This window comes from Mus caroli, chromosome 11 (assembly GCF_900094665.2).
Source record: "Mus caroli chromosome 11, CAROLI_EIJ_v1.1, whole genome shotgun sequence".
NCBI lineage: Eukaryota > Metazoa > Chordata > Mammalia > Rodentia > Muridae > Mus > Mus caroli.
In genome coordinates, this window is record NC_034580.1 from 41,062,767 (window position 1) to 41,088,073 (window position 25,307).

A 25,307-nucleotide genomic window follows, 5' to 3' on the forward strand; every position below is an offset into this window, starting at 1 on the left:
AGAGGTTGCCACTCACAGCAGCAGAACACTGCCCTGGGTGTCTGAACAGCCACTGGGTGCTGTCTCTGTATATTTAAGATTTGAGCTACAGTGCGAACTGGTAGTTAGCATACAGCCATCTAATGTGTCACAGAATAGCAGTTATTTTGGACTTCCTGGCACGAACTATGAAAGGGCCCCGTTTAAGTCAAAGAATTAAGTAACTGGGAAGATCATCTGTATGCCATGACTTTCCTCCTCTGTGACCCAAGATTTCTTTGAACAGAAAATTGCTTTGAGCAGAAAGAACCCTTTGAGTGTTTTTTCTTCTCTGGTGTAAATGGTAGACTGACTTATATACATATAACAGTTAATATAGTAACTGAGGCAGAATTTAAATGAAATCTGCAAGGTTTTTTGGCCTTAAAATTTAGCTTAATATTATCTCAAAAGCAACTGAACATGGTTTGACATCAGAATTACTTTTTAATAACTTCATTTGAAATATATATTTAGCCGTGGATCTTAAATGAAGTTCTGCTACAGAAGGAAGTTAAATTTAAAAACTAGCACTTGCACATGAGACTGTGTAAGGACCTGCCAGATGTCCTGTATGTATAATAAGACTCCCATGCAAGTAATAGGGCCACAGACCACCAGTGAGGTAAGCATCTGCTCATGGGGCCCCCTCAGCAGATGAGCATCTCCATAGCCGTGTGTGTGTGTGTGTGTGTGTGTGTGTGTGTGTGTTTACATCTTCATTGCTAGCATTTTACAGAATATCTGCTAAAATATTTGATTAAAATCTGTAGACTATCTGACCAAATTTATAACTGCATATGTGAAACCTAGGCTGTGTGTCATCTTGTTCTTGAGATTGTTTTGATACATGCTCCATCATAATCTTCCGTTACAGTTACAGTCTTCTAGAGGTGCTGTTTCAGTGCCGCTACAGAACGTTTTCCTAAGTCAGTGCTAGGAAATAGGTATTAAAATTAGAAACTAAGCCAAGTAAGAATAGAACGCTAAAGCATCCCATTTCTCTTTCAGTCAGTGTGAGTCAACCGCGGAGGCCTTGTCCCTTTGTGACTAAGGAATTTAGGTCTTAACTTACTGTTCCACAAGCTGGATGTCTCTTGAGTGAGAGTGGAGAGAAGCATGTCACCAGTACAACTAGAAAAACTGTGTTAATAGGGCTTAGTACAAAACAGGGGTTCTCTGTGTAGCCCTGGCTGTCCTGGATCTCACTCTGTAGACCAGGCTGACCTCGAACTCAGATCTGCTTGCCTCTGCCTCACAAGTGCTCGGATTAAAGGCGTGCACTGCCATCACGTTTCCCAGGCTTAAAAACATTTTTTAAGGACTGAAAATGTATCAAGTCCAAATTACTCCTTATCATTTGAACCTAGCTGCATTTTATATGGATTGGAAGCACAGTGGGGCGGCCTCAGTCAGTCATCTTGCATTTGAGTGCAAGCTCTTTAAGCTCTGTTTACTGGAAGTTGGTAGTGGTTTGTTTCACTGATGATGATGACGATGAATTTTTAAATGTGGAGAACAATTTGTCCCAAATCCAATACACAAAGGTAACTATAAAAATGTTTAGTAAATATTATTTGTAAAATGTTTTTAAGATGAGACTTTGCCACGTAGCCCTCTGCTCCTGCTACATTGGCTTCCCTGCTGCTCAGGTGACCTCTGCGCACTGCCTCCCAGATGGAGTGTGTGCGGATTCAGTGAGACAGACTAGCATTTGTTGTGTGGCAAAGCTTTGTGGCTTCTGGTTGAGGACAGCTTTCCTTCTGACCTCCTTCTGCTTGTCTCCAGAAGCACTTGCTGTCAGTTACACATCGTCTGTAATAAAGTCATTAACCAAGTGACCCTCATTTCTTCTGCACTTCAGCGTTTTAGCTTGAGGTTTTTCCTAAATTCTTTTGTGTTCCAAACTGAGGTAGTCCTGCCTCTCAAAGTCTTTGATGAGGAGAGAATCACATTACGTTTTTTGAGTACTGTGTTTGAACATGTATTTTATAGGCCAGTTGTGACTTTGCCTATTGATGGTCTGGGCTCCTTTTTTTCTCTAGTGGAGATATTTGTTCTTACTGATTATTTAGAAATTAGTCACTTACTTTATATATATTAGGACTCTTCAGTTTTTAATGCATTGGAATAAACTCTATATGCTTTTTTTTCGTTTGTATTTCAAGCACTGTCTGACCATATTTTTCTTGTTCCCAGTATTGTTCTGGAAAATTCATAGTCCCAGCTGGTAAGGAAATAAATAACCTCCTTGCTGGCCTGGAGAGGCGGGTGGATTTGGTTTGTTTGTAATGACAGTGCTCGTGTGGGAATCTGCAGGAAAGGCAGCAGCAGCCTTCTGCATGCAGCACGCTTTGATGGTCTTCTGTACTTCCGTAGAGGTGGTGTGGGAGGAGCTGGAACAGAGGCACATGCTTGTCCCTCCTAGGAGAACCTTGCCCCTTTAGAAATGGGTTTTTAATTTCTGAAAGGCTTCTGACAGTTCAAGGTAGTTTTGTGGTGCTTCAGAAAATGTCAAATCTGTGCCAGAGAGCATGTGTGCCCCTCACTGCTCCTTCCTGAGGTCACATGAGTGGGGTAGGAGCTGCTGTTGACTTTTGATGTGTATAGTCTTCATGTGGGTCGGAGAAGGGGGATCAGATACACCTGAAATACCGTGTTCAGGAAAAGCTTCTTAAAATCCGTTCCTTGCTGCTTTGATCTCCAGCATAGATTCTTCTTTGTGACTTAGACTAGTTCAGATTTGAAGGTCTGTACTTGGCTGAGCATGAAATTTTCTCCATATTGTTTATTCACTGTTTGGATGGAGCAAATTAATATAATCTGTTTTTGTATCCTTTACTGTTAATAGAAATTAGCATTTTATTAGCAGTATACTTTATCAAAATGTTTAACATAAAGGAACAGAAAACAAACATATGTTAAGCACCTACTCTCTGCAGCATTCATTTCCCCGTTTTTATGAATATGTTCCTGTCTGCGATATACACATTTAGCTCGCTGCTCTTTGTGCTCATAGCACTTTATCATGTTCAGTATACCTGTAAGAAAGAAAACAAACAAACAAAAAAAACCAAATCACTTTGATACTGTCCTTTGGATGAATTGTAAAATAGCAACATGAGCTGTTGTCGGTAGGAGTGCAGGGCCTGTGGTTGGCACTACCTGGCTGCTGTGAGGTTATATCAGTAAGTGTGGTAATGGAGTATGGGGACGGAAGAAGGTATTAGTTATGCCTGCTGATAGTTGACTGCATAAGTGTACATTAAAAAGAAGGAGCAACAGACATGTATTGGAAACGGATTCTTCCCTTTATTGAGCCAGCCATCTAAGAAGGAGTGGGCGGGGTTACACTTTAATTAACCCAGCTGAGTGGAGCAGCTGCCATAGAATGTCTCGCAGCGATAAAACAATCAGAAATGGCACCAGATGTTGGAGGCTGTCCCTGGTGGTGTTTGAGTGTTGCCCAGATGTTGCAGTCCCACCTGGCAAGTTTGTGAGCACTGCAGGCTAAGCAGCTGTGTTCCTATAACAGTAAAGTGCTCTGATGGATCTGCTGCTTTAGGCTTCGCAGGCTCTGGCTCGCAGGTGAAACTTTAAGGACAAAAAACAAAGCCAGCAGCTTAAAGTTTTAGGTCTGTGGTTTGTTAATCATTTATGTAGAAGAAAACAGTACTAACACTTAAAAGCACAGTAGCACACACTGTTGATAAAAGTAAACCTCTCACTGTACTGTTTATAAATACAAACTGTGCATAGGAGATTGACCTAGTGGCTGTGATTTTGCCATTTTAAAAATAGCTGTTCTGCAATAGTAACAAGGGCTGACAGGGTGGCTGCTCACATTACACAAGCCTGATGACCTGAGTTGATCCTTGGGTCCAACCTGTGACTTCTGTGTGTATGTCATAGCATTTTCATAGAATCTGGGTCATCTACAGTGTAAGAGACCAATATAAAAAGAGCTATAAGAATCAGAAGCATGAGGCGGGGCTGGGCAAAATATTATGTAATTGAGTTAGAGTTACTCTTCAGTTCATATAGACTCTATTGCTGTTCAAATAATCTGGATTGAATTTATCTAATGTGGGAGTTAGGGAGGAAAAGTGTAGCTTTGAGTGTGGTTTGTATTATTTTGACAGTCTCCTTCTATAAAATCTACTTATGTACACTAATAATAAGTAAATAAATACCAAAAGCTGAATTTTTTTCCTTTGTGTGTTACAGTGTTAATCCTATGTAGAGTGAGCACGTGGGAAACTACCCTCCCGGCCTCGCCCAGAGGCCTTTCCCACTCGCCGTTCACAGTGATTTTAATGCAAACCAACTTTAAGTTTTTCCCCAAATTTTTGTTTTTCAAACATTGGCATATGGGGGCAGGAGAGATGACTCAGTGGTTAAGAACACATACTGCTCTTGCAGAGGACCCAAGTCCAGTTCTTAGCATCCACATCATAGTATCCTACAACTCCAGTTCCAAGGAGACCCAATACCTTCTTCTGATCTCCTTGGGCACCTGCATACATGTGGCATGTACTCACACAGTACACACATACACATAAATAAAAGTAAACATGTTTTTAATTTTGAAATGTATAGACTCCCCACCCCTTGTGTGTGTGTGACTGTCTGGTTCTTTGTTTTATGTTAATGTTTTTTCTGGTGTTAACTCTGACATGGAATTTTCTTTTTCTTTAAAAATCTAAAATGGGCCGGGCAGTGGTGGCACACGCCTTTGATCCCAGCACTCGGGAGGCAGAGGCAGGCAGATTTCTGAGTTCAAGGCTAGCCTGGTCTACAGAGTGAGTTCCAGCAGGACAGCCAGGGCTATACAGAGAAACCCTGTCTTGAAAAACCAAAAAAAAAAAAAAAAATCTAAAATGCAGTGTGAAGATCCGCAGGTTGAGAATGGCTATTCTAACTGTATAGAATTCCATTGGCATGTACAGATTTTGAGTCTAGTTAATTTCAATGTGTGATTCCATTCATTTATAAAGGTAATATATGTAATATATGTGTATGTACACATTTATAATAACATATATATAATATATAATGTGTATGTAAAATAAGGTTTTAAAAACTGGAAGAGGAAATGATAAAAAGTCTTGAGTATCCAAGAAAGATGGCAGAGAGAACCAGAACCACAGGAGAGCAGGCCAGCCCATGTGTAACAGCCAATAGACCTCTCCTGTTGCATATTTTTGTGTGTTGCTTAAAAAGGACTCCTGTTTAAAATTGTTGGTAATTATCGCACAACTCGAGCTGTTTTAAACATCCTCCCCATCTTGCCTTCTAGGTGGATCAGCTGATTTATTCGGGGGATTTGCTGACTTTGGCTCAGCTGCTGCATCAGGCAATTTCCCTTCCCAAGGTATGAGATGCTGTGTGAAAAGTTGACACAAACAGAGCCATTACTTGGCTTTTTTAATCCTTGTAGAATGTATCGTTTCATATTTCCCAGTCAGTTATGCACAAGACATTTATTGGGCCAGTGTCTTTGCTATGCCAGATGAATTACCTTAGTTGTGTGCTAACCGAGGCCACAAAGCTACCCGTACTCATGATATTCTCGTTCAGTCTTGCAGGGGTGAGTGGAAGGACACAGGATCTTACTCTAGAGCAAAGATGTAGCAATTGGTGTTTACAGTAGTTGGCCTGATTCTCCAGGAATGAAAATGGGCAGCTGTCTCACCTCAGGACGAGCAGCACCTCCATGCTCCTCAGATAGACAGGTTATCTGTGGACGCATGGAAGTACAGACTAAGAGGTTATGAAAGAATGGTGATTTTTTTTTTTTCATAGAATCTGGGTCGTCTACAGTATGAGAGATCAATATAAAAAGAGCTATAAGAATCAGAAGCATGAGGCGGGGCTGGGCAAAATATTATATAATTGAGTTAGAGTTACTCTTCAGTTCATATAGACTCTATTGCTGTTCAAATAATCTGGATTGAATTTATCTAATGTGGGAGTTAGGGAGGAAAAGTGTAGCTTTGAGTGTGGTTTTGTATTATTTTGACAGTCTCCTTCTATAAAATCTGAGTATTTCCCCCAAGCTAGAGTTGTTAGGCTTCATTCAGGGACTGCAGGGCCATAGTAAGGCTGGTACCTTACTGTGGGCACATCAAAGTGGAAGGTAAACATGCCCTAGTATTACAAGCTCCCTGGGTAATCCTTGATGAGTTTTTGTATATGAAGTTGTCTAGTATGCAAATAACTTGAATATGTTAGTGCAGCCTTCCCATACATCTCTATCAGTGTATGTGTGATTAATGCAGTCTCATCACCACCGCACAGGTGCTAAGCCCACAACAAAGATTAATCATTTCTGAACAGTGGCTGCCCATTAGAAAGCACATCCTTGCGTGATGAATCATCTTCGGACTGAGTTTTCAGATGGGGCAGCACGTTTTGCCCTGGTTCCACCCATAAACTCTGCGTAGTGGATCCTACAAATGGAAGGAAAATCAGTAGAAAGTTTATGTTGATTCAGAGCTAATGTAGAATGGTTACTAGAGTGTCTTGTAAAGAGTAAAGCAGGTTCTAGTAAGAGCCCGAGTAAAGAGCAGTAGCCACTCTTACATGAACCTGCGTACAGAGCTTGCGGTTCCTCTCCCAAGCATGCTGCATTCTACGCTAGTAATAGAGGAGTGTGACCTGCAACATGACTGAGCTCTTCTGATACTTAGCATCGTGAGCCAGTGTTACTGTGGTGCTTACCTTTTAGGCTGGACACGAATCTCCAAACTATAAAGATCATTGTGAGGACTGTGTATTTAACACTTCCAGATGACCACCCTTAAATGGCCATTTCTTCACTCTCTACCTTCTCAACTGCCACAGACTCATAGTCATGCTTTTGTCCCTTCCTAAAGGAAAGATTGATTTACTTGGAGTCATGTGTAGCCTGGACAAAGTAATGTTTAAACATGACTTGCTTATCTAATGAGCGTAGTTCAGATCATGTGCTGTATGTGGCTTTTCCAGAGGATGGACACAACAGTCTGGGTGGCGGACTCACATGGACTGCCCAAGTTAACCCAGTGTAATAATATCAAACCTCAGATGATGACACAAGTTAACCCAGTGTAATAATATCAAACCTCAGATGATGACACATGGCATTACTCCATCTTTACAATATAGACTTAAGAGTTGGGCCTAGGGCTGGAGAGATGGCTCAGTGGGTAAGAGCACTGGCTGTACTTCCAGAGGTCCGGAGTTCAATTCCCAGCAACCACATGGTGCCTCACAACAATCGGTAATGAGATCTTATGCTCTCTTCTAGTGTGTCTGAAGACACCTACAATGTATTTATATAAATTAAATAAATAGGCTTGTGGGTGGGCCTGGATTAGAAAGGCTACTTACTGTCTTTAGAATGGAAGTGGAGAGGCTGCCAGGCAGAGCCAAATATGCCCTTCAAAGGCACACCCTTCCTCCAGCCTGGCTCCACCTCCTAATGGCTTACCCTGTATGAGCTCATCTAGACTGGCTCACTGACGCGCTGAGCACAGCTATCACCCAGTCGCTTCTCTGTGCTGCAGATTGCAGACCAAGTCTTTAATACCTACCCCTTCAGCTTGCATTTCAAATTCAAACTAACAAGAGTTCCCCTTGCTTTTTATTGAAATATACTGAGCAGTCAGCACACTGGAGATTGTTCTTAGAAGTAGCCCATGCGTAGTCAGTGGGAAAAAACCAGAGTGAGACCTCCTAACACAAATGTATTAAGTGTTCACATGTTATTTTATTAGCTTCTTATTCTCCATGGTTTATTTTGTTCTTATTAAATTATAGATCATGAACGTGAGGCTTTGCAAATTACGTAGGTATAAATTGCAGGCTGATTTCTTTTTGAACCTTCTAAATGAGCAAAGCTGGGACTCTAATTGTGGAGTACCTCTCCACTCCCACAGGAAGTTCACCAGTTTAGAATCTCCTCCCATGTGTCCCATGTGTTTAGCTGATGCAGACTTCGTTGTGTGATTTCATGGTGCTTTTTGTGTATCATGCACAGGTCTGCCAAGAGGTGGGTTTTACTTTGAGAGTTCTAACTTTTCTTTGCCACCTTGGAACACTCTTGTAATATTCATCAGGAAGGATTATGTCCAGATGGCGCTGGGGCCTGTAGATGCTAACCTGCATGGGCTCCCATCAGCTTCAGTTAGTTGCAGTTCATATAGCTTACATTTGCTCTGGGCACTTCAGAATGCCTCTCACCCTTGCCTTCTTTCTGTCTTGATAACAGCAACAAGTGGCAATGGCGACTTTGGTGACTGGAGTGCCTTCAACCAAGCCCCATCAGGCCCTGTGGCTTCTGGTGGTGAGCTCTTCGGCAGTGCCCCGCAGTCGGCTGTGGAGCTTATCAGTGCTTCACAGCCAGCTTTAGGCCCACCGCCCGCTGCCTCAAACTCGGCAGACCTGTTTGATCTTATGGGCTCATCCCAGGCAACCATGACGTCTTCCCAGAGTATGAATTTCTCTCTCATGAGCACTAACACCGTGGGACTTGGTTTGCCCATGTCCAGATCACAGGTAAGTTGTCTGTTTCCCTTGGGAATTGTTGCTTACACTAGTACTAGAATGTCTAATAGCATGATGAGTTAGTGTAAGACAGCACGAACTGACTCCTCCCCCACCCTATAGTCCAGTGTGGGCTAAACACCTTTAGGTGACACAGGACTGCACGGGACATGCTGTAGGTTGCACTTTTCACCCATTGGGTCTTATATATGTTCTAGAAGGCAGGGCAATCTTACCTATTTGCAGTCCCTTACACAGAGAGACGTGCTGAAGTCTGGTGGGTTACCACCAATTAGTATTTAGTTGTGTTTAAACATTGATTTTGGGGAATAGATATGTTGTGTGATTCATGGAAAATAGTTAATAAGCTCTGTTGGGATAGTTTTGTGTCGCTGTGCATTGTTGTTCAAGTAGAAAATCCAGTGATGGATGATACCTGTTCCCGGCTTGTTGACAACCTTCATTTTAACACAGAAAAACTCGTGAGAGGTTTTTAATTCATGTTAAACTTTAAATAAGAGTTAAGATTTTTGCATAACAGTATCTTAGACTTGAACATAGTTGGAAAATAAGTTGTACTTGGGGTTTGCTAGCTATGGCTGAGTCACTGATACGTTTCTATGCTAACCCCTTGTTTTAATGTATAGATCCTCGTCTTTTGGGGTATTGGGATGAAGGAAGGGAAGAAAGAAGCAGAGCGGTGACTGAGAGGCCAGTGGCCTTCTTTCAGCCACCGTGTCCTCCTCCAGCACTTCACCTTGGTAGACTTCTCATTTCTTGTCATCCATTCCTTTTCTTCTGTCCCTTTAAAAGTCATTTTTAGCAGCCACCACGCACCTCTGCTTCTTTCTCCTGAGTTCCTTCTATCAGTCCACATGTGTTTCCTGAGCCACTGATGGTGCCCACTCGAGGCAGTGGAGGTGCACAGAGCCAGGAAATGCCAGTCAGGCCCTGCCACGGCCATTTGCCTCTTGATGCTTGGGCTTTATGCCACGAGCAGACAGACCTGCATTCTTTCTGTCCTCCGGCTTCAGTTGTGTTCACCCAGCTGGTAGGTCTCTGCTCCCTGTCCAGGCACTGCCCTTTGCTTCCTACTCAGTAACTCTGTTTTCCTGAGGTGGGTAGCTATATTAACCTGAAGTTGGTTATTGACCAGGGCATTTGTCAGAGATGGTGGCTTCTACAGGACTGAACATTGGATTATGCGATCATACCCAAGTCTTCAGAAGGCCCTGTTTAAGACCAGGAGTGGGTCAGTGAGTGGGATGGAAAATAAAGTATCTTGGCATTGAAGTCTTAGTATAAGGCATCCGTGGTTATCTGATGAAGTTGTCATCTGATACCTGAGCAGCTGGTACTTCATTTCCAGAGCATCCTTTTCTCTTCCAGCCTCTGCAGAATGTTAGTGCAGTGCTGCAGAAGCCTAACCCTCTCTATAATCAGAATACAGATATGGTCCAGAAGTCGGCCAGCAAAACCCTGCCCTCTACTTGGTCTGACCCCAGTGTCAACATCAGCCTAGACAACTTACTACCTGGTATGCAGCCTTCCAAGCCCCAGCAGCCATCGCTTAATACAATGATTCAACAACAGAGTAAGTCACCTCAAATGCCCCCACCTGTGCTTCATAGATTTTTACCCTGACTACAGGACTTCTTTAAGTATTAAAATAATAATAGATGAATATACTGGGGATGGGTAGGGATGTATGTGAAGGTAACCGTATTCACCTAAGATCTTTCTGCTTAGTGTTGACACCCTTGCCACTGGCACACTGACTCTGTACTGTGCTTCTGGTTGTGATATGATCTGTGAGTTCAAGGACAGCTAAAATACATGGAAAGACTGTGTTAAACACCGGGGAAGCGAGATGTAACTCAAGGGCTAGCTCTTGCCTAGCATCCCTACAGCAGCAGACTCTCCATGGTGCTCCAAAACAGAAAGTGATTTTTCCCAGAATCACCATGCAGCGATGTTTGCAAACCATGTGAACTCCCTAGCACAGGGACCCTGCCTCATGGCTGTTCTTTTATCTCGAGATGCTGAGGGATGGGTGGATGTCTGTGCTGTGATCTTTCTTGCTCTTCCCACTTAATGATATAAATATAAGGGATTCTTTTCCTGTGTCAGAGAAAAGTGATTTTTAAATTATCCCCTCATACCAGTGTACAGTTTCCCTTGTTGGTCATTTAAATTATTTTCAGCTTTTTAAACTACAAATAGATTTAAATTTGTATACATTCTGTATGTTTACGTTTCCTTCTTACAACTCTCTGAGTCAGAGATAGGAACTTTTCTAAGGCTTTGGTAGACCCTGACTGTGGACCATTTATTGGGTCAGCAATGGATTTTGTAGGAATGTTTTTGGGTCATGTTTCTCCCACTCTTGCTGTTTCTACATCTCTAGGTGACCAGGCCAACATCCACTGAATATTTGTTGAGTGTAATCAGGGCAGATTAATTGCCTTATTGGATATTGACAAGTCAGAAAAACCTGAAGTCAGTTTTTTTTCTCCTTTCTTCTTGTAGATATGCAACAGCCTGTGAATGTGATGACGCAAAGTTTTGGAGCTGTGAACCTCAGTTGTCCGTCAAACATGCTTCCTGTCCGGCCTCAAACTAACCCTCTCATGGGGGGACCCATGCCTGTGAACATGCCCGGGGTAATGACGGGCACCATGGGGATGGCCCCTCTGGGGAACACCGCAGGGATGAGCCAGGGCATGGTGGGCATGAACATGAACATGGGGATGTCGGCCTCGGGGATGGGCTTGTCGGGCACCATGGGAATGGGCATGCCCAGCATGGCCATGCCTTCTGGAACTGTGCAACCCAAGCAAGATGCCTTTGCAAACTTTGCCAACTTTAGCAAATAAAAGGCTGTACCGGAGCGAGTGGAAGAAGACTCTATAACTGCAGTAGGTGATGTTGGGATGGAAGATGCTAAGCAGTTCCCTTTTCTTTTATCAGTTAATTAAATAACCCACATAAAGAACCAAAAAGGCTGCTGTTTCAGAAGCGATGCAAGAGCACTTCAGATGAGGCAGTCAGGATCGCTTTCCCCAGTGAAGATCCGCTCCTAATGGGGTGAGGGTCACGAGAGTCTCTCTGGGTCGGAGAGCCCATGTCACAGCGTAGTCTGTGGGAGGCCTGGCACGGATGGGGCTGAGTATGTGTGCTTCACTCTCTTAACTTTATACTTCTTTCTCCCTGAGGAACTTGATTTTTCTGTCCCTCAATCGCCTTGTCATGATTGGGTCTGTTCCTTTACTACCACTCTCAAGTCCATAGATGAAATCAGTAAAGTTGGATGATCAGTTTTTTATAAAAATATATATTTTTGTCCAAAAAAAAGGCATACATATGTGATTATGGCTAAATCAGAGGTAACTGGATGTGTGTGCTTTTGCCAAGACTCCAGCAGTGCTGCTAACTACCATCTGAGTTTCCATGGATTTGACCCCTCTTCCGCAGCTGTCCGTAGCTGTGAGACTTCGCCCATGTCTCCTGCAGTGACCCTGTGCAGAACTGGGAAGCCTTTCTCAGGACTGCTCGGCGGTTTCCTTTAACAGACGAAGAAGGAAGACTCTGTGTTGTCTTGTCTGTGGCAGTTGTTCACTGCCCTTTGCAGTGACTGACTTGGCAAAGCTGTTTCCTGTGCATAGCCTTGTAGCCATCATTCAAGTCAGAAACAGTCAAAAGAGAAAAATATTTATTTTTATCTTTTTTGGTGTCTTTTCAAAAAATTGAAAGGTAAAACTACATTAAAACCTTAAGTTAAATGTACATGTTAGGACTCAGCAATTTCACATTTAGATTTTATACTGTATTCATTTTGTTTGCGTTTTGAGTGTGTAATACCGCATTAGCAATATGGTTCCAATAGAAGTTCGATATATATTATTAAAGGAGACCTGTAGCAGTCAGAGATTTTATTGATTTAATGACAAATAAAGGAAATTAATTAATTTTTTTTCCTGCTGTGATTCTGCATTACGCTCACATGAAAATCATGATGCTAGAGTTTGGAATGCAAAATTAAATGTTTCAACCTCAAGCTGGGAATATTTTTTAAAATAAATACTATAAGTATCAAATTATTACCTCCCCTACTTTATGTTGAAATTTTTTTTATTGAATTGATACAACTTTGTTTCCATTGTATTCATGATGTTCTGTTCTATATAACATTAAAACATTCATTAAAACCAACGTGGGCCCGCCTCTTTTCTCATCCACTAGACACGAGGCCATTGGGGGAAAAATAATTATAATTTGGGCAAAGTAATTTTTATAAATAATTTAAAATTATTTAATGACTTCTCTATTCTCTCCTATCAGGCTCTACTGTCAGGAATTAAACATGAAGCAGCAGAGACACCCTGCTCTGCTCTGCGCTCGCTAATGTCCCATCTACAACATTTCTAATTAGGCAGAAATCCATGTACTTCAGCTAAGTGGGAAGGAAAAGTGATTCATTTGCTGAATAAGAGATGAGAGAGGGTGTAATTAGCTGACTGCGGTTTTTAATCTTTCAACAATTCTGTGTGTTTAAATTAGTTTCAAAGAATGGGAGCTTTCAACTGTTGTTACTTCATAGCAGTCCAGCCAACCTCTGCTGGCAGTGGGGTAGGCTGTCTGCATTTACGATTGAACCCTATAATCTTCACTTATTCTTAATTAAGAAATAGGTCTTCACTTTCTCAAATATATATAGTTCTTAAAGGAAGTAAATATTTCATACCTGAGCCTGTTTTGCTGTGTTGTTGGGTTGGATTTTTCTAATAGTGTTTACCTCAACACATTTTCCAGCCCTGGCTTTCCTTTGCCGTGTCTCTGTGGACATAAAGGGCCCCTTTCCCCTTTCTCCTTGGACTAAATACTACTTTGCCATATCCAAAGTGGTTTTTGCCAAGTGCTTCCTCAATGAGGGCCTCTCCAGTTCATTTGGCCTTTTGAGATGTCTCCCTGCATAGCAAGGCCCACCTCAAACTTTTAGTTTTCCTTTCTCTAATGGCTTTAAGAACCATAAAAATAGCCACATGCGGAGGCTCAGTGAGTTGGGGCATTTGCACGCTGACCAGAGTTCAGGACCCACACAGTGGGTGCAAAGAACCACATCCCACAAGCTGTCCTCACACCTTCACAGACACCTACATCCATTCACAAATACGTGCAAAATAAGTTAGGATGTGTGTGTGCATGTGTATGAATAAGACCAGTGAGATGCCTCAAGCAATCAAGTGCTTGCCACTCCAGCCTGATGTGAGTCCCATCCCCAGAACTCATTAAAAGTACACGGTGAGAACTGACTGCAGTTTTCCTCTGATCATTTGTGTGGTAGCATGCACACACAGTCATGGAATAAAGATATTATGTGGTCCTCTTTGCTGCACTTCATTCAGCTTCCCTTTGTTTAAACCTCTGAGTCAGGGCTGGAGAGACGATGGCTCAGCAGTTCCAACTGTGAGGACTGGAAGTGGGTTCCCAGTACTCTGCAGCTCACAGCTACCTGTCACTCCAGTTCCAAGGCATCTGGCACCCTCTTCCGACCTCCACAGGCACCTACACATGTGCACATACACCCACGAACAGGAAAGCATGCCATCACCTAGGTGATACTAGCTTGGAGGTAATCCCAAGAACTGGGCCCTTCAGTTAATTTAGAGTTGGATATTCGGGTCAGCACTTTGCTTCTTCCTCAAGTACTCACAGAGTGGTAGATTGCATTGTCGGCTTTCCACTGTCTACGGTGATCAATCATTACGATACAGTTTTATAGCTAAGATAATCGGAAGTGAAGTTTGTATTGAACATGTTAAATGGATTTCAGAAATACACTGGCTTTTGTTTCAGCTCGCCTGTGTGGCAGTGTAGTGATGGAGGAAAACCTATTTGCTTGGAGCTGGATCTAATAGTCCAAACATACAATACCAGATTGCAGGAGAGTCCAAGTTCAAAGCCCGGCTGGCAAACTTGGACTATGACAAAAAGTTTTGTTTTTAAAGGTAGTAGAGAATGTAAGGTTCTGGGTAGGATCCCTCAGTGACACACATACACGTTTGAAAGCAAATATATGAGATCCCCCTTTTCGAGCTCAATCAGTATTTAATGTATCTGTGCCCTGATTAATTTTTCTAAAATGAAGTCCACGTCTTGCCTCTTGGTGATTAAATAAACCAGCAGGGACCCACCCACCCTGGGTGTGTCTCTGCCTTCCGATTCACTTACGCAAATATGCTCCCGATACCAACTCCTTTTGCTCCGGTTTCTCTCCACTTCCTGTGATGTCACTTAATTGACACAGCAAAATTCCAAAGTTCCTAAAAGCAAGTCCTTCAGAAAGGCCCAGTGTCTTGGGCCACTAATAATAACTGTAATAATTGGCAGTTATGCTGCCTTCATGAATTTAACACCACTATTTATATTTTTTAACTGTCAGGGGAAATGTTATGACTCCATACGTATTTACCATGGAAATGGAGATGTCCAGGAGACAGAGACACTCAACTTTTGGTCTGAGATCTGCAGGCTATTTCCTGCTAGTTTACTTACTTTTGAGACAGCCTGGTGTAGCCTAGGCTGCCCTCCAACTCATTATGTAGCCCAGGATGATCCAGAGCTAGCTCAGCCGCCTCCTTGTTGGCGTTGCAGGTGTGCTCCACCACACCAGCCCTTGCTTTTATTAGCTGTAGAGATCTCAGGTGTGTTATTTGAATTCTAGAAATCTTGTTTACTAAGGTCTTAACTCTTGATATCCAGGTAAGTGATTATGTACAAAGACCAAAAGGAGAAAAATCCAGCCGGGCGTGGTGGCGCACGCCTTTAGTCCCAGCACTCGGGAGGCAGAGGCAGGCGGATTTCTGAGTTCGAGGCCAGCCTGGTCTACAAAGTGAGTGCCAGGACAGCCAGGGCTACACAGAGAAACCCTGTCTCGAAAAAACAAAACAAAACAAAAAAAAATCCATGGAAGAGTTTTTATTTACCTCTGACTCACTACGGCTATAATTCCTGTCTTCCTTTAAAGTGGTAGGTGGGGGATCAAATGCCAGTTCTAAAGTTTAGCTTCCCACAAATTTGGGAGAGATCTGAAGTCTTGATAGGCAAAAATGGGCTTGCTTTCTTGAAATAACTCAAACAATATGAGACCCTTCTTTTTCCTTTTCCTTTTTTTTTTTTTCCTCACCTTACATCTTGGAACTAAAGTCTTTAAATACCCGAGCACATGTGTTTCCTAGTTTATAATGAGATTGGGTGATGAATGAAGCTCTGTGGTTTCAGGACCCCTTTACAATAAACCATAAGAAAAAAGAAAGACCTCAAAAAGTGTTCACCTGTGGCTGCTGCAGTCGCTCAGCGGCACTAACATCTGAGCTCCGGGCTGAGCCCCTGGTCCACTCAATTCCCTTCATTCTCAACGCTAGTGGAATACTATCTCCTTGCCATAAAGAATAGGCAAGGCAGAAATTGTTAAATAGTTCTAAAAGAGTTGAGTATTCCAAGCCAAGACTGCTAATATACAGTCACCCAGTAGCCCAGTCAGGCCAGGAGTTTGCTGTGGGAAGACAATGCCACTTGGAAGTCTAGACAATGCTACCTGGAAATCCTCATCTAAGTGCTTCATTTGGAAACTACTTTGTAGTGTAGATGTAGAATTTATTTTTGGTGAATAGAACATTAAAAATGTGATGTTCTATATCCGTCATTCTCAACCTTCCTAAATTCATGACCATTTAATACAGTTCCTTATGTTGTGGTGACCTTCAACCATAAAATTATTTTGTTGCTATTTTTGCTTACTGTTTTGAATTGTAAATATCTGAAATGGGACCCCAAAAAGGGTTGCAACCCACAGGTTGAGAACCACTGTTAAAGTATATCCTATATATTTTATTAAATGTTATTTTTCTTCACTAAGTGAAGTCACTTTGTAGCTGAAGCAGGTCTTGAGCCTACAATCCTGCCACACCCTCAAAAGCAACAGGGATTATAGGCCTGGATTGTTTTTTTCAAGACTGGATGTCTTGCTATATTGCCCAGGTTGGCCTGAAATTCATGGTTCTTTTGTTTAGACCTCTTCATAGCTGGGGTTACAGATACTCGACACCACACTCGGCAGGTGGTTTGGTTTGTTTGGCTTGGGGGTTTTGGTTCCTTGCCTGCTTGGTTTGGTGAGAAAGGGTGCAGGTGTAGACCAGCTTGGAGACTTTCCTCCAGAGTGCCAGGATTAAAGGTATTAAAGGTAATAAGGTTAAATAAAAGAAATATTAAAGAACTTTGATCTTAATTTACTTGGTTTGCTTGCCAGTTTTGTCCTTTAGACTTAATCTCTGTAATGAACCAATAAAGGATTTTGTAACAGAAAAATACTTAACGAACTTTCATAGCTGGACGGTGGTGGCACAGCCCCAGCCCAGGAGAAAGGCAGACAGACCTCTGAGTTTAGGCCAGCCTGTTCTACAGAAAGTGTTCCAGGACAGCCAAACGCTACACAGAGAACCCCTGTCTTGAAAAAAGCAAAACCAAAAATAAACAAAAATATTTTTTTTTGTTGTTTTGGGTTTTTTGTTTTGTTTTGTTTTGCAAGACAGGGTTTCTCTGTGTAGCCCTGGCTATCCAGGAACTCACTTTGTAGACCAGGCTGGCCTCGAACTCAGAAATCCGCCTGCCTCTGCCTCCCGGGTGCTGGGATTAAAGGCGTGCGCCACCACCGCCCGGCCCACAAAAATAGTTAAGAACTTATCATATAGCAACCAGCAAGAACACTCACGCAGTAGGTAAAGATGCCTGCTGCCTAGTCTGAGCTCCCAAGTTCGATCCATAGGACCTGCATGGTGGAAAGAGAAAGTCATTCTCTGACCTCCACACACGCCTGGGGAATGGATGCTCACAGATAAATAAAATGTAATACTTTTAAAAAAATTTCACATACCCTCAGTTCCTCTAACGTGGAGCTCTGAGTACAGCACCTATCTCTGTGTGTGTAATAAATGTTACCTCCTAGACACTGTCTTCACCCATTTTTTAGTATTCCCAAGAACTCTTGGATTTGAATGATAAAAGGACGCCATAAGGTACTTATTTAGTAATTAACCAGTTCTTTAATAAAGCCTCGATTACTTTATTTTCCCCGATAAGGAAGGGGAAAATAATGTTCCAAGACCGAGTTACATTCGACATCTGGGAACCTCCTAACAGCTGGCTACCTAATGAATATTCATCAACCTAAGAGGCTCCAGACCATTAATAAACCAATAGATGTAAAGCAGAAACAATCTTTGTCAGCGTCAAATAAGATCGGACGCAATGTCGCTGCCACACTGAATTGAGTTGGGGAGGTTAACAATGAGTCCATATTGCCTCTGTCTTCTCAGTTCTAAAACCTTTCCCAGACTGCTGGCCAAGTTTCCCTTGTATAACTTTGTTCCTTTCTGAGTCCCTAACTGGAAGTTTACAATGTCTGTGTTTAAAAAACAGACAAACAAACAAAAACAAACAAACAAACAAACAAAAAAACAGCACTTGGGAGGCAGAGACAGGTGGATTTCTGAGTTCGGGGCCAGCCTGGTCTACAGAGTGAGTTCCAGGACAGCAAGGGCTACACAGAGAAACCCTGTCTCAAAAAAAAAAAAAAAAAAAGTCTTCCATTTGGCTCTCCTACATTACATGTTCACTAAGGCTCTAAAAGCCTCATCTCTACTAGAGAAAGGTAGGCGCATGTCTACATAGGGTTGGTTCTCTGCCTCTCCTTGTGAGCTAGAAATGCTTAGCGTGACACCTAGGGACGAGACACTTGGAGCCATTGTTTGTTGGATCCTTTTGAGGGACTCCCTTACACCCCACCCCACCCCAGCCCACCCCCGCCCTATGCAGACAATGGCCTGGGTGTTGACTGGGGTCAGGCTTCCATTCCTGGGTCAAGTCTATCCCAGGTGAGAAATGGGACCTAGAGGACTCCGCACTTCCACAATGCAACACGAGCCCTTCCTTGGTTCCATTCTCATCATGGCTCTGTTCTCATCAGAGTATTGTGAGGTATTTTGAGAGAATATTGAGGTAAAGGGCAGTGTTAACTCTTGGAGGTTCTTTCAATCAACTCTGTATTTCACTTGACTTGTTTTGTTTTGTTTTGTAAAGACATGGTCTCATGCGGTCTAGGCTGACCTCAAACTTACCATGCAGCTAAGGATGACCATAAAGTGATCTTCCTGCCTCCCCTTCCTGAAAGCTAGGATTACATGTGTGCACCACCACACCTTGTTCATGTGGTGCTAGGTATCAAACCTAGGGCATACAAGCTAATCGGCCACTCTAGTGTCTGACCTACCTCTCCAGCATCCCCCACGCCCTTTAATGTATGGTAAAATACATTTTGTCTTAAACATACAACAAGGTAAATATGTGTATAAATAGACGATACTTAACTAGACAGTTCAATGACGACACCCTCATTGCCACACGGCTGTCACGACCATCTACCCTCTGAGTGTTTTGTCTACTTCTATTCTGAATCTGGGAAACACTGTCTTCTCACCTGTGTCTCCACTGCACTGCTCCGAGCACCTGGTGGCCAATCCCATGTTCTGTCTCTCTGAGTGTGCTCTAAGTATATCATGTAAATTTGGTCATAACGTGACTGGTTCATCTCACTTAGCATAACATCCTCAGAATCCACTCATGTTGTGTCATGCCTCAGGATTTCACCCCCTTTTTAAGGCTGACTAATGTTTTGCTGTTTGTATCTGTCATGCTTTGTTTATCTGTTCCTGAACGGGTGGGTGCTTCAGGTGTTTCCATGCTGGCTATTGGGAATAAGGGCACATTGAGGGTGCTGTTAAAAACAGCTGTTCAAGCCCCTGCTTTCAGTTAAGGACATACCTAGATGTGGAATTACAGTATCATCTGTAATTCTGTTTTGTTGCTGTTCTAGATGGGAGACTCTTTGTGTTATCTGGACTAGACTTGAACTCAGAGGCAATAGTGCTGCTGCTTTGGCATCTCCCAAATAGCTGGTAGGCCTCCTCTGTGAAGAGCTATCATTTGGGCTTTCCTGTCATTAACTATCATTGGGCTTTGATGTGTGACCTTTAGCTCGATTCTGCTCTCTTTCTGGCCTTTTTGAGGGGAAAGCCCAGTATGGCAGACTTTATATCTTTCTAAACTTTACTCACTTCCCAGCTTGAAATCCACTTTAGAGAGTAAGCAAAGGGGAGGGAGGCGAAGACTGAGCTCAATGGGAGAACTCTTGCTTAGTTCACACAGGGCCTAAGACAATGCTTAGCTCCATGGAGGGGAAAGGTACGGAGATAAGACCCACTCACTATGCCACACAAGGACAGCACTTTACAGTAAGTGTGGCGTTCTGTCATAAGCTGAGGACTGTGACTGTCTCAGGAGGAAAAAAACCCATGGCATCAAATACACACATGAAATGACCAGATGTGTGCCACCCCCCTTGTTAAAGAAAAACAAATAAACAACAAAAACCAAACAAACAAAATATCACCTTGAGTTTATACTCAGACTTAAGTACAGCACTCAAGGAGACTTGAGTTCATGGGAATGGGACAATATTCTGTACAATAGCAGTATTGGAAAGCCTGTAATTGAGTGTGGGCTGAGAGTCACATGACAGAATTCCAGTCATGTGACCAAATCCTAACATGGTGCTTAGTCAGGTGCTGGAGACTATGTCATCTGCAAAAGGTAAATGTCATGAAAAATTAAATGTGCGCATGCCTTCAATCCCAGCACTCGGGAGGCAGAGCAGGCACATCTCTGTGAGTTCGAGACCAGCCTGGTCTACAAAGTGAGTTCCAGAACATCCAGGGCTACACAGAGAAACCGGCTAGGAATAAAAAATAATAATATTCATCCATTCCTTATATTTGCAAGATAGCCCTCCTTCTCCCTCCTCCCCCTCTACCTCCCCCTTCCTCCCTCTCCTCCCCCTCCTCCCCACTCCTCTCACTCACCCCCCTTCCCATTACCTCCTGTTTCCCACTGCCTCCCTCCTCTCCTCTCTCCTCCTCTTTCTCTTCCTTCTTACACTGCAGCAGTAGGGACAGAATCCAAGGCCAGTGCATGATGGGCAAATTATTGAGTTACATCCCCAGACCTTTTTATTAATATAGTATGTTATCTCTTTGGTTTTTTTTTTTTTTCTTTTTCTTTCTTTGTTTCTTTGTTTCTGTCCTACTTTTGGAGATAGATGAGATGTTTGGTTGGTTTCAGTTGAGGGAGAAGAAAAGATGATGTAATTTTCTCTGTTGAGTTATAGTAAATATATATTATGTAATATAGACTAATGATATTACACACACACACACACACAGAGCTCGGAAGGGATCTGTCTTAGTGGCTTCCTGGATTACATTCCTGTCTCTAGTCTCTCCTTCACTCACAAGGTCATACCTATCTCCCTCTGGCTCAAAAATTATTAATGGCTCTCATGCCACAGTGAGCTCAGCTGCTCCGTGACGTCTAACCACAGCCAACCCTTCCAGAGTCTTACCCTCCAGTTCCCTTCACGGGAGTCAAGCAGAGGAGACTGCTTCCCACTCACAGATCCTCCTTTTGCTCCTCTCAGCCAGTCCTGGAGAGAGCACATTGGCAGCCTTCCCCAGACACAGGTCCTGTTGGTGGAAAGACCCAGCCTTCTCCATATAACCACGTCTTCCTTTGGGTAGTTGCATTAATAACCACGTGGTTGGTATCACACAGAGCTCAGGGTTCTCGCTTTGGATGGAAAGCAGTAACAGATCTATTAAAATCACGGTTAAACCATGCCAGCCCTGTGCCAGGCGTGGTGTGGAAAGCACCACCGTTGCTAGTTACCCCACTGGATGCTCATGATAACCCTTGAGCTAGCATTTCAGCTAAGTGACAACTTCCTGGGGCTTGGTGGCAGAAGCTGGAATATGGTACACAGAATTACCGGAAAATCTTTTCATTTGTGTGTGGGTCCATGGGGAGGTGTGCGTGTACAGAACACCCAGGTTCACTTCTCAGCGCCAACAAGGTGGCTCACAACCACCCAAATTCCAAGGGATCTGACACCTTCTTCTGGCCACTGTAAGCTCTTGCATAAATGTGGTACAAATACATACACCTAGGCCTATATATACATATAAAAATAACAAAATTCATCTTTTAATTAAAGCCCCAAAACCACACCAGCACAGTACAGTTTTATATAAAAACTGTCTTTTTTTGTTTGTTTGTTTGTTTGTTTTGTTTTGTTTTTTTAGACAGGGTTTCTCTGTATAGCCCTGGCTGTCCTGGAACTCACTTTGTAGACCAGGCTGGCTTCAAACCCAGAAATCTGCCTGCCTCTGCCTCCCAAGTGCTGGGATTAAAGGCATGCACCACCACTGCCCGGCCAAAAACTGTCTATAAATGAAGTTGAATTTTATGTCACTGACTTTGTAGAACCCAGGCCATACACACAGATCCTCCTCTAAGAGACAATGAGACTTCTCCTGGTGAATGTGCATGGGGTCTGCAGAGGAGCCCTCCCTAATCCATTTGCCGGTGTGATTGCACGGGTACCCCCAGTGAAGCTCTCACTGACGAACCAGGAATCGATCGTAGCCAGAAAGTATTGAAGAGCACAACCCAGGAATAGGGAGTTACTGCAGCAGATAATACCGCTTGCCCCGAAACCCCGTGAACTCAGTCCTGCTCCTGGAAAGCCACATACAAAGCCAGATGTGGTGGCTTACATCTGTAATCCCCAGGTGACACGAGGCACATGTCTATACAAGTTCACTGCAAGCAAGTTTCTAGACTTGGTAATGATCTTGACTTTACAGAAGCCCAACTTTTTCTTACCTGACTGTCTCACCCTGCCTCCCTGACTCTCTTAGCTCATCCCCATTCCACTGAGAAAGAATGAGAAGCAGTCTTAGAACTGAGGGAAGAAGAACAGTTCTCTAGACCACTTTGCACAAGACACTTTCTTCAAAGACCTTCTTTGGTGACTTAATTACAAACTCACCCTCTACCAAATTCTGCAATATATATATATATATATATATATATATATATATATATATATATGTGTGTGTGTGTGTGTGTGTGTGTGTATGTATTACACTTTTACTGCCCCTGCCCCCGTGTGTGTGTACGTGTGCATCATCAGAGAACAGTTTGTAGGAATTACTTCTCCCCTCGGGTCTTGAACCCAGATCCTTGGACTTTGCCTGCAGTGCCATCGCCACAGCCCTGCTCTTTAAATTCTATCTGCACAATGCTTTGCATTAGCTAGCATTCTTATTCATGATCTTTCCCCTTGCAGATTGTCCATCCTTCCCAAGACAGTATAAGCCACGTGAAAACAAGAGTCTCTGATGCCCACGCAGGACCTGGCCCTTGTGCTTAGTAAAAATCACCTCGTTTAGGTACAGAACACATAGCCTACACTTCAGCCCACAGAGTGGGCGTGTGGAGATGGCTGAACTGCAGTTTATCCAGAAGGAACCTTAGGGAGACATGTCAGGTGTATTCTGAGATTCACGAGGATAGCACGGAGTTAATGCTGCAGATGAGCCGGAGCCTGGTAGGCAGTAAGCACTCAGTAAAGGAAGCCGTTAGGTTTTTATTATCGTGAGTTGTTATCCAGGAAGATGACCCAGCCCCTAGGATTTGACAGTGTCCTTTCACAGTGAAAGCATTTGCTTTTTCTCCGTTCACTCTGACCCCAGAAAACAATTCTCCCTAGGGCCCGGGGATGGGGTTGGGGGTGTGGGGAACGACGACCGACGACGCGGCCTCTACCGACCAGCGCCTGCCTGCTTTAGCAGCCCCATCCCCCACCCTGCAACTTCTAAAATCCTTGGCCAGAGCTCCCCACAGGATTGGCCTCTGCTTTCTTTGTTCACTTTGTTTGCTTTGAAGCCCTTTGTAGGCACAGAGAAATCAATAAGCCGGGTTGCTGCTGCCCCTGAGTGTGGCTCTTTCCCATGCTCCTCTGGGAGGCTGGGCTCACTCCAGCCCACTGGTACATAGAGGGGAGCCCAGCTCTGTCTGCAAACGAAGGACCTTGTAAGTAATCAAGGAGCCCAGGTTTAGCTGGCTGGGGATTCCCTACCCAGGCTGTCATAAGATGAAATGGAAGCACGCGGTTCAGGTTTGCGTGATGAATAAGCCTCAAGTTAGGCTTGCTTCGATAGGGTTATCAGTCACGGAACAAGTTAATTATTTAAGAGAGTGCTTTTTATGGTGAGGTTTCATTTAAATTTTTGCCCCTTGATGTCCGTATATAAAAATGACTAATCTGTCGGACAGTGCCATTGTGCACCAGCATCTATCACTATCCAGCCTCTTTTTCATAATTGGTTTATTAATTATAGCATCTTAATGATCTGTTTAAAATAAATAAACCATTTGCACCATTTCAAAGGTATTTTGTGAGGCTCAGCTGATATTAAAATAGCACCAGTCTTATATGCCTCTTCAGCAAGTGACCTAATTAGTTAATAAAGTAATTGAATATTAAAAAGGATGTTGCAAGTGATTAAAATTTAAGAGCCTTCAGAATGTTATTAAAGCTATAAATCATACATCAGGGTTTTAATTTGCATAGCTCCGGAATTACTAATGGTCCCCCGTGCACAGGGGGGCTTGGCAGTCAGTCCTTCAACAAAATGTTGGTGATGTTCACGCACCAAATTCTTTCAGCCTCTTTTCGTAGCCACATAGAAAGCTTCTCTTGCTGAATTCAATGTCTAGCTGCTGACACTGCTTCGTGCTCCCTCTGTCCCTCAGGCAGGTATGTCCATTCACACACACACACACACACACACACACACACACACACACTCACACACACTCACACTCACACACTCACACACACATACTCACATACACTCTCACACACACTCACACACACACACTCTCACACATACTCACACTCACACACACACACACAATGATGAAAATCTTCTGTGTCCAACTTCTGTGCCACATGTTGGGCCTTCTGAGAAGCAAAAGGGATCCAGCCCTCCACTTGGAGGTTGAAAGCTCAACAGTCATGTTGTCCCCTCCTTGAGAACTGAACGGTACTGAGGAGCCAGGTCTCGTCTGCTACACTAGGGAGGGAACACCCAACTCCAATATCCAACAGTCATAGCTACAGGAATCCCAACTGGGTTTGGCTATACCACTAATACAGTGCTCAAAGAACACAGAGCCAGGCCTGCGGACAGCCTGTCATTGTAATTCCTCTCCACTCTGCCTAGGGTTGGTTTAAGGTAGCTGTGTTTTGAGGAATTCTAGGAAGCTTTTAGAAGCATTTTTCCCCCCTTTTGGTGTGTGTGGGAGGAAACCTGGCTCTTTTCTGTGTCTTTGGATGACATCACAAGTAGAGGTGGTATTTTGAACCAGGGCAGCCACACTGAGACCACAAGGTAGAAGGCAAAACAAACAAACAAACAAAAAAACCGATCAATTAGATACACTGTCCCAAGTCAAGCTATTGCTTTGTTTTCAAACTAGTTATGGAAACTGGACCTCTTAATGGGTGAAATAACTATCATTTGACTGCTCTGCTACCTGAGGATCCAAACAGAGCCATATGGGTCAACCATAAAGATAGATACCCTTGAGGGACAAATGAAAGGGCTAATTGAATTGTCCAGGGTGAGAGCAGGGGTGGACTTTTCTTCTTCTCCTTCTCCTTCTCCTTCTCCTTCTCCTTCTCCTTCTCCTTCTCCTTCTCCTTCTCCTTCTCCTTCTCCTTCTCCTTCTCCTTCTCCTTC

General features: G+C 43.3%; 1 protein-coding gene across 2 annotated transcripts in view; it reads left to right on the forward strand.

The window, feature by feature from the left end:
• Nucleotides 1-12,515, forward strand: part of Clint1 (clathrin interactor 1) — a 58,193-nt gene extending 45,678 nt beyond the window's left edge. The window contains exons 9-12 of one of the 2 annotated variants that reach the window (XM_021176535.2): nucleotides 5,318-5,392; nucleotides 8,273-8,559; nucleotides 9,937-10,141; nucleotides 11,077-12,515. In XM_021176535.2, the coding sequence (XP_021032194.1) occupies nucleotides 5,318-5,392; nucleotides 8,273-8,559; nucleotides 9,937-10,141; nucleotides 11,077-11,423 (914 nt within the window). In that variant the 3' untranslated portion in view covers nucleotides 11,424-12,515. The remainder of the gene's footprint in view (nucleotides 1-5,317; nucleotides 5,393-8,272; nucleotides 8,560-9,936; nucleotides 10,142-11,076) is intronic. The other variant, XM_021176537.1, reaches the window with a different exon arrangement.
• The last annotated feature ends 12,792 nt before the right edge of the window (nucleotides 12,516-25,307 follow it).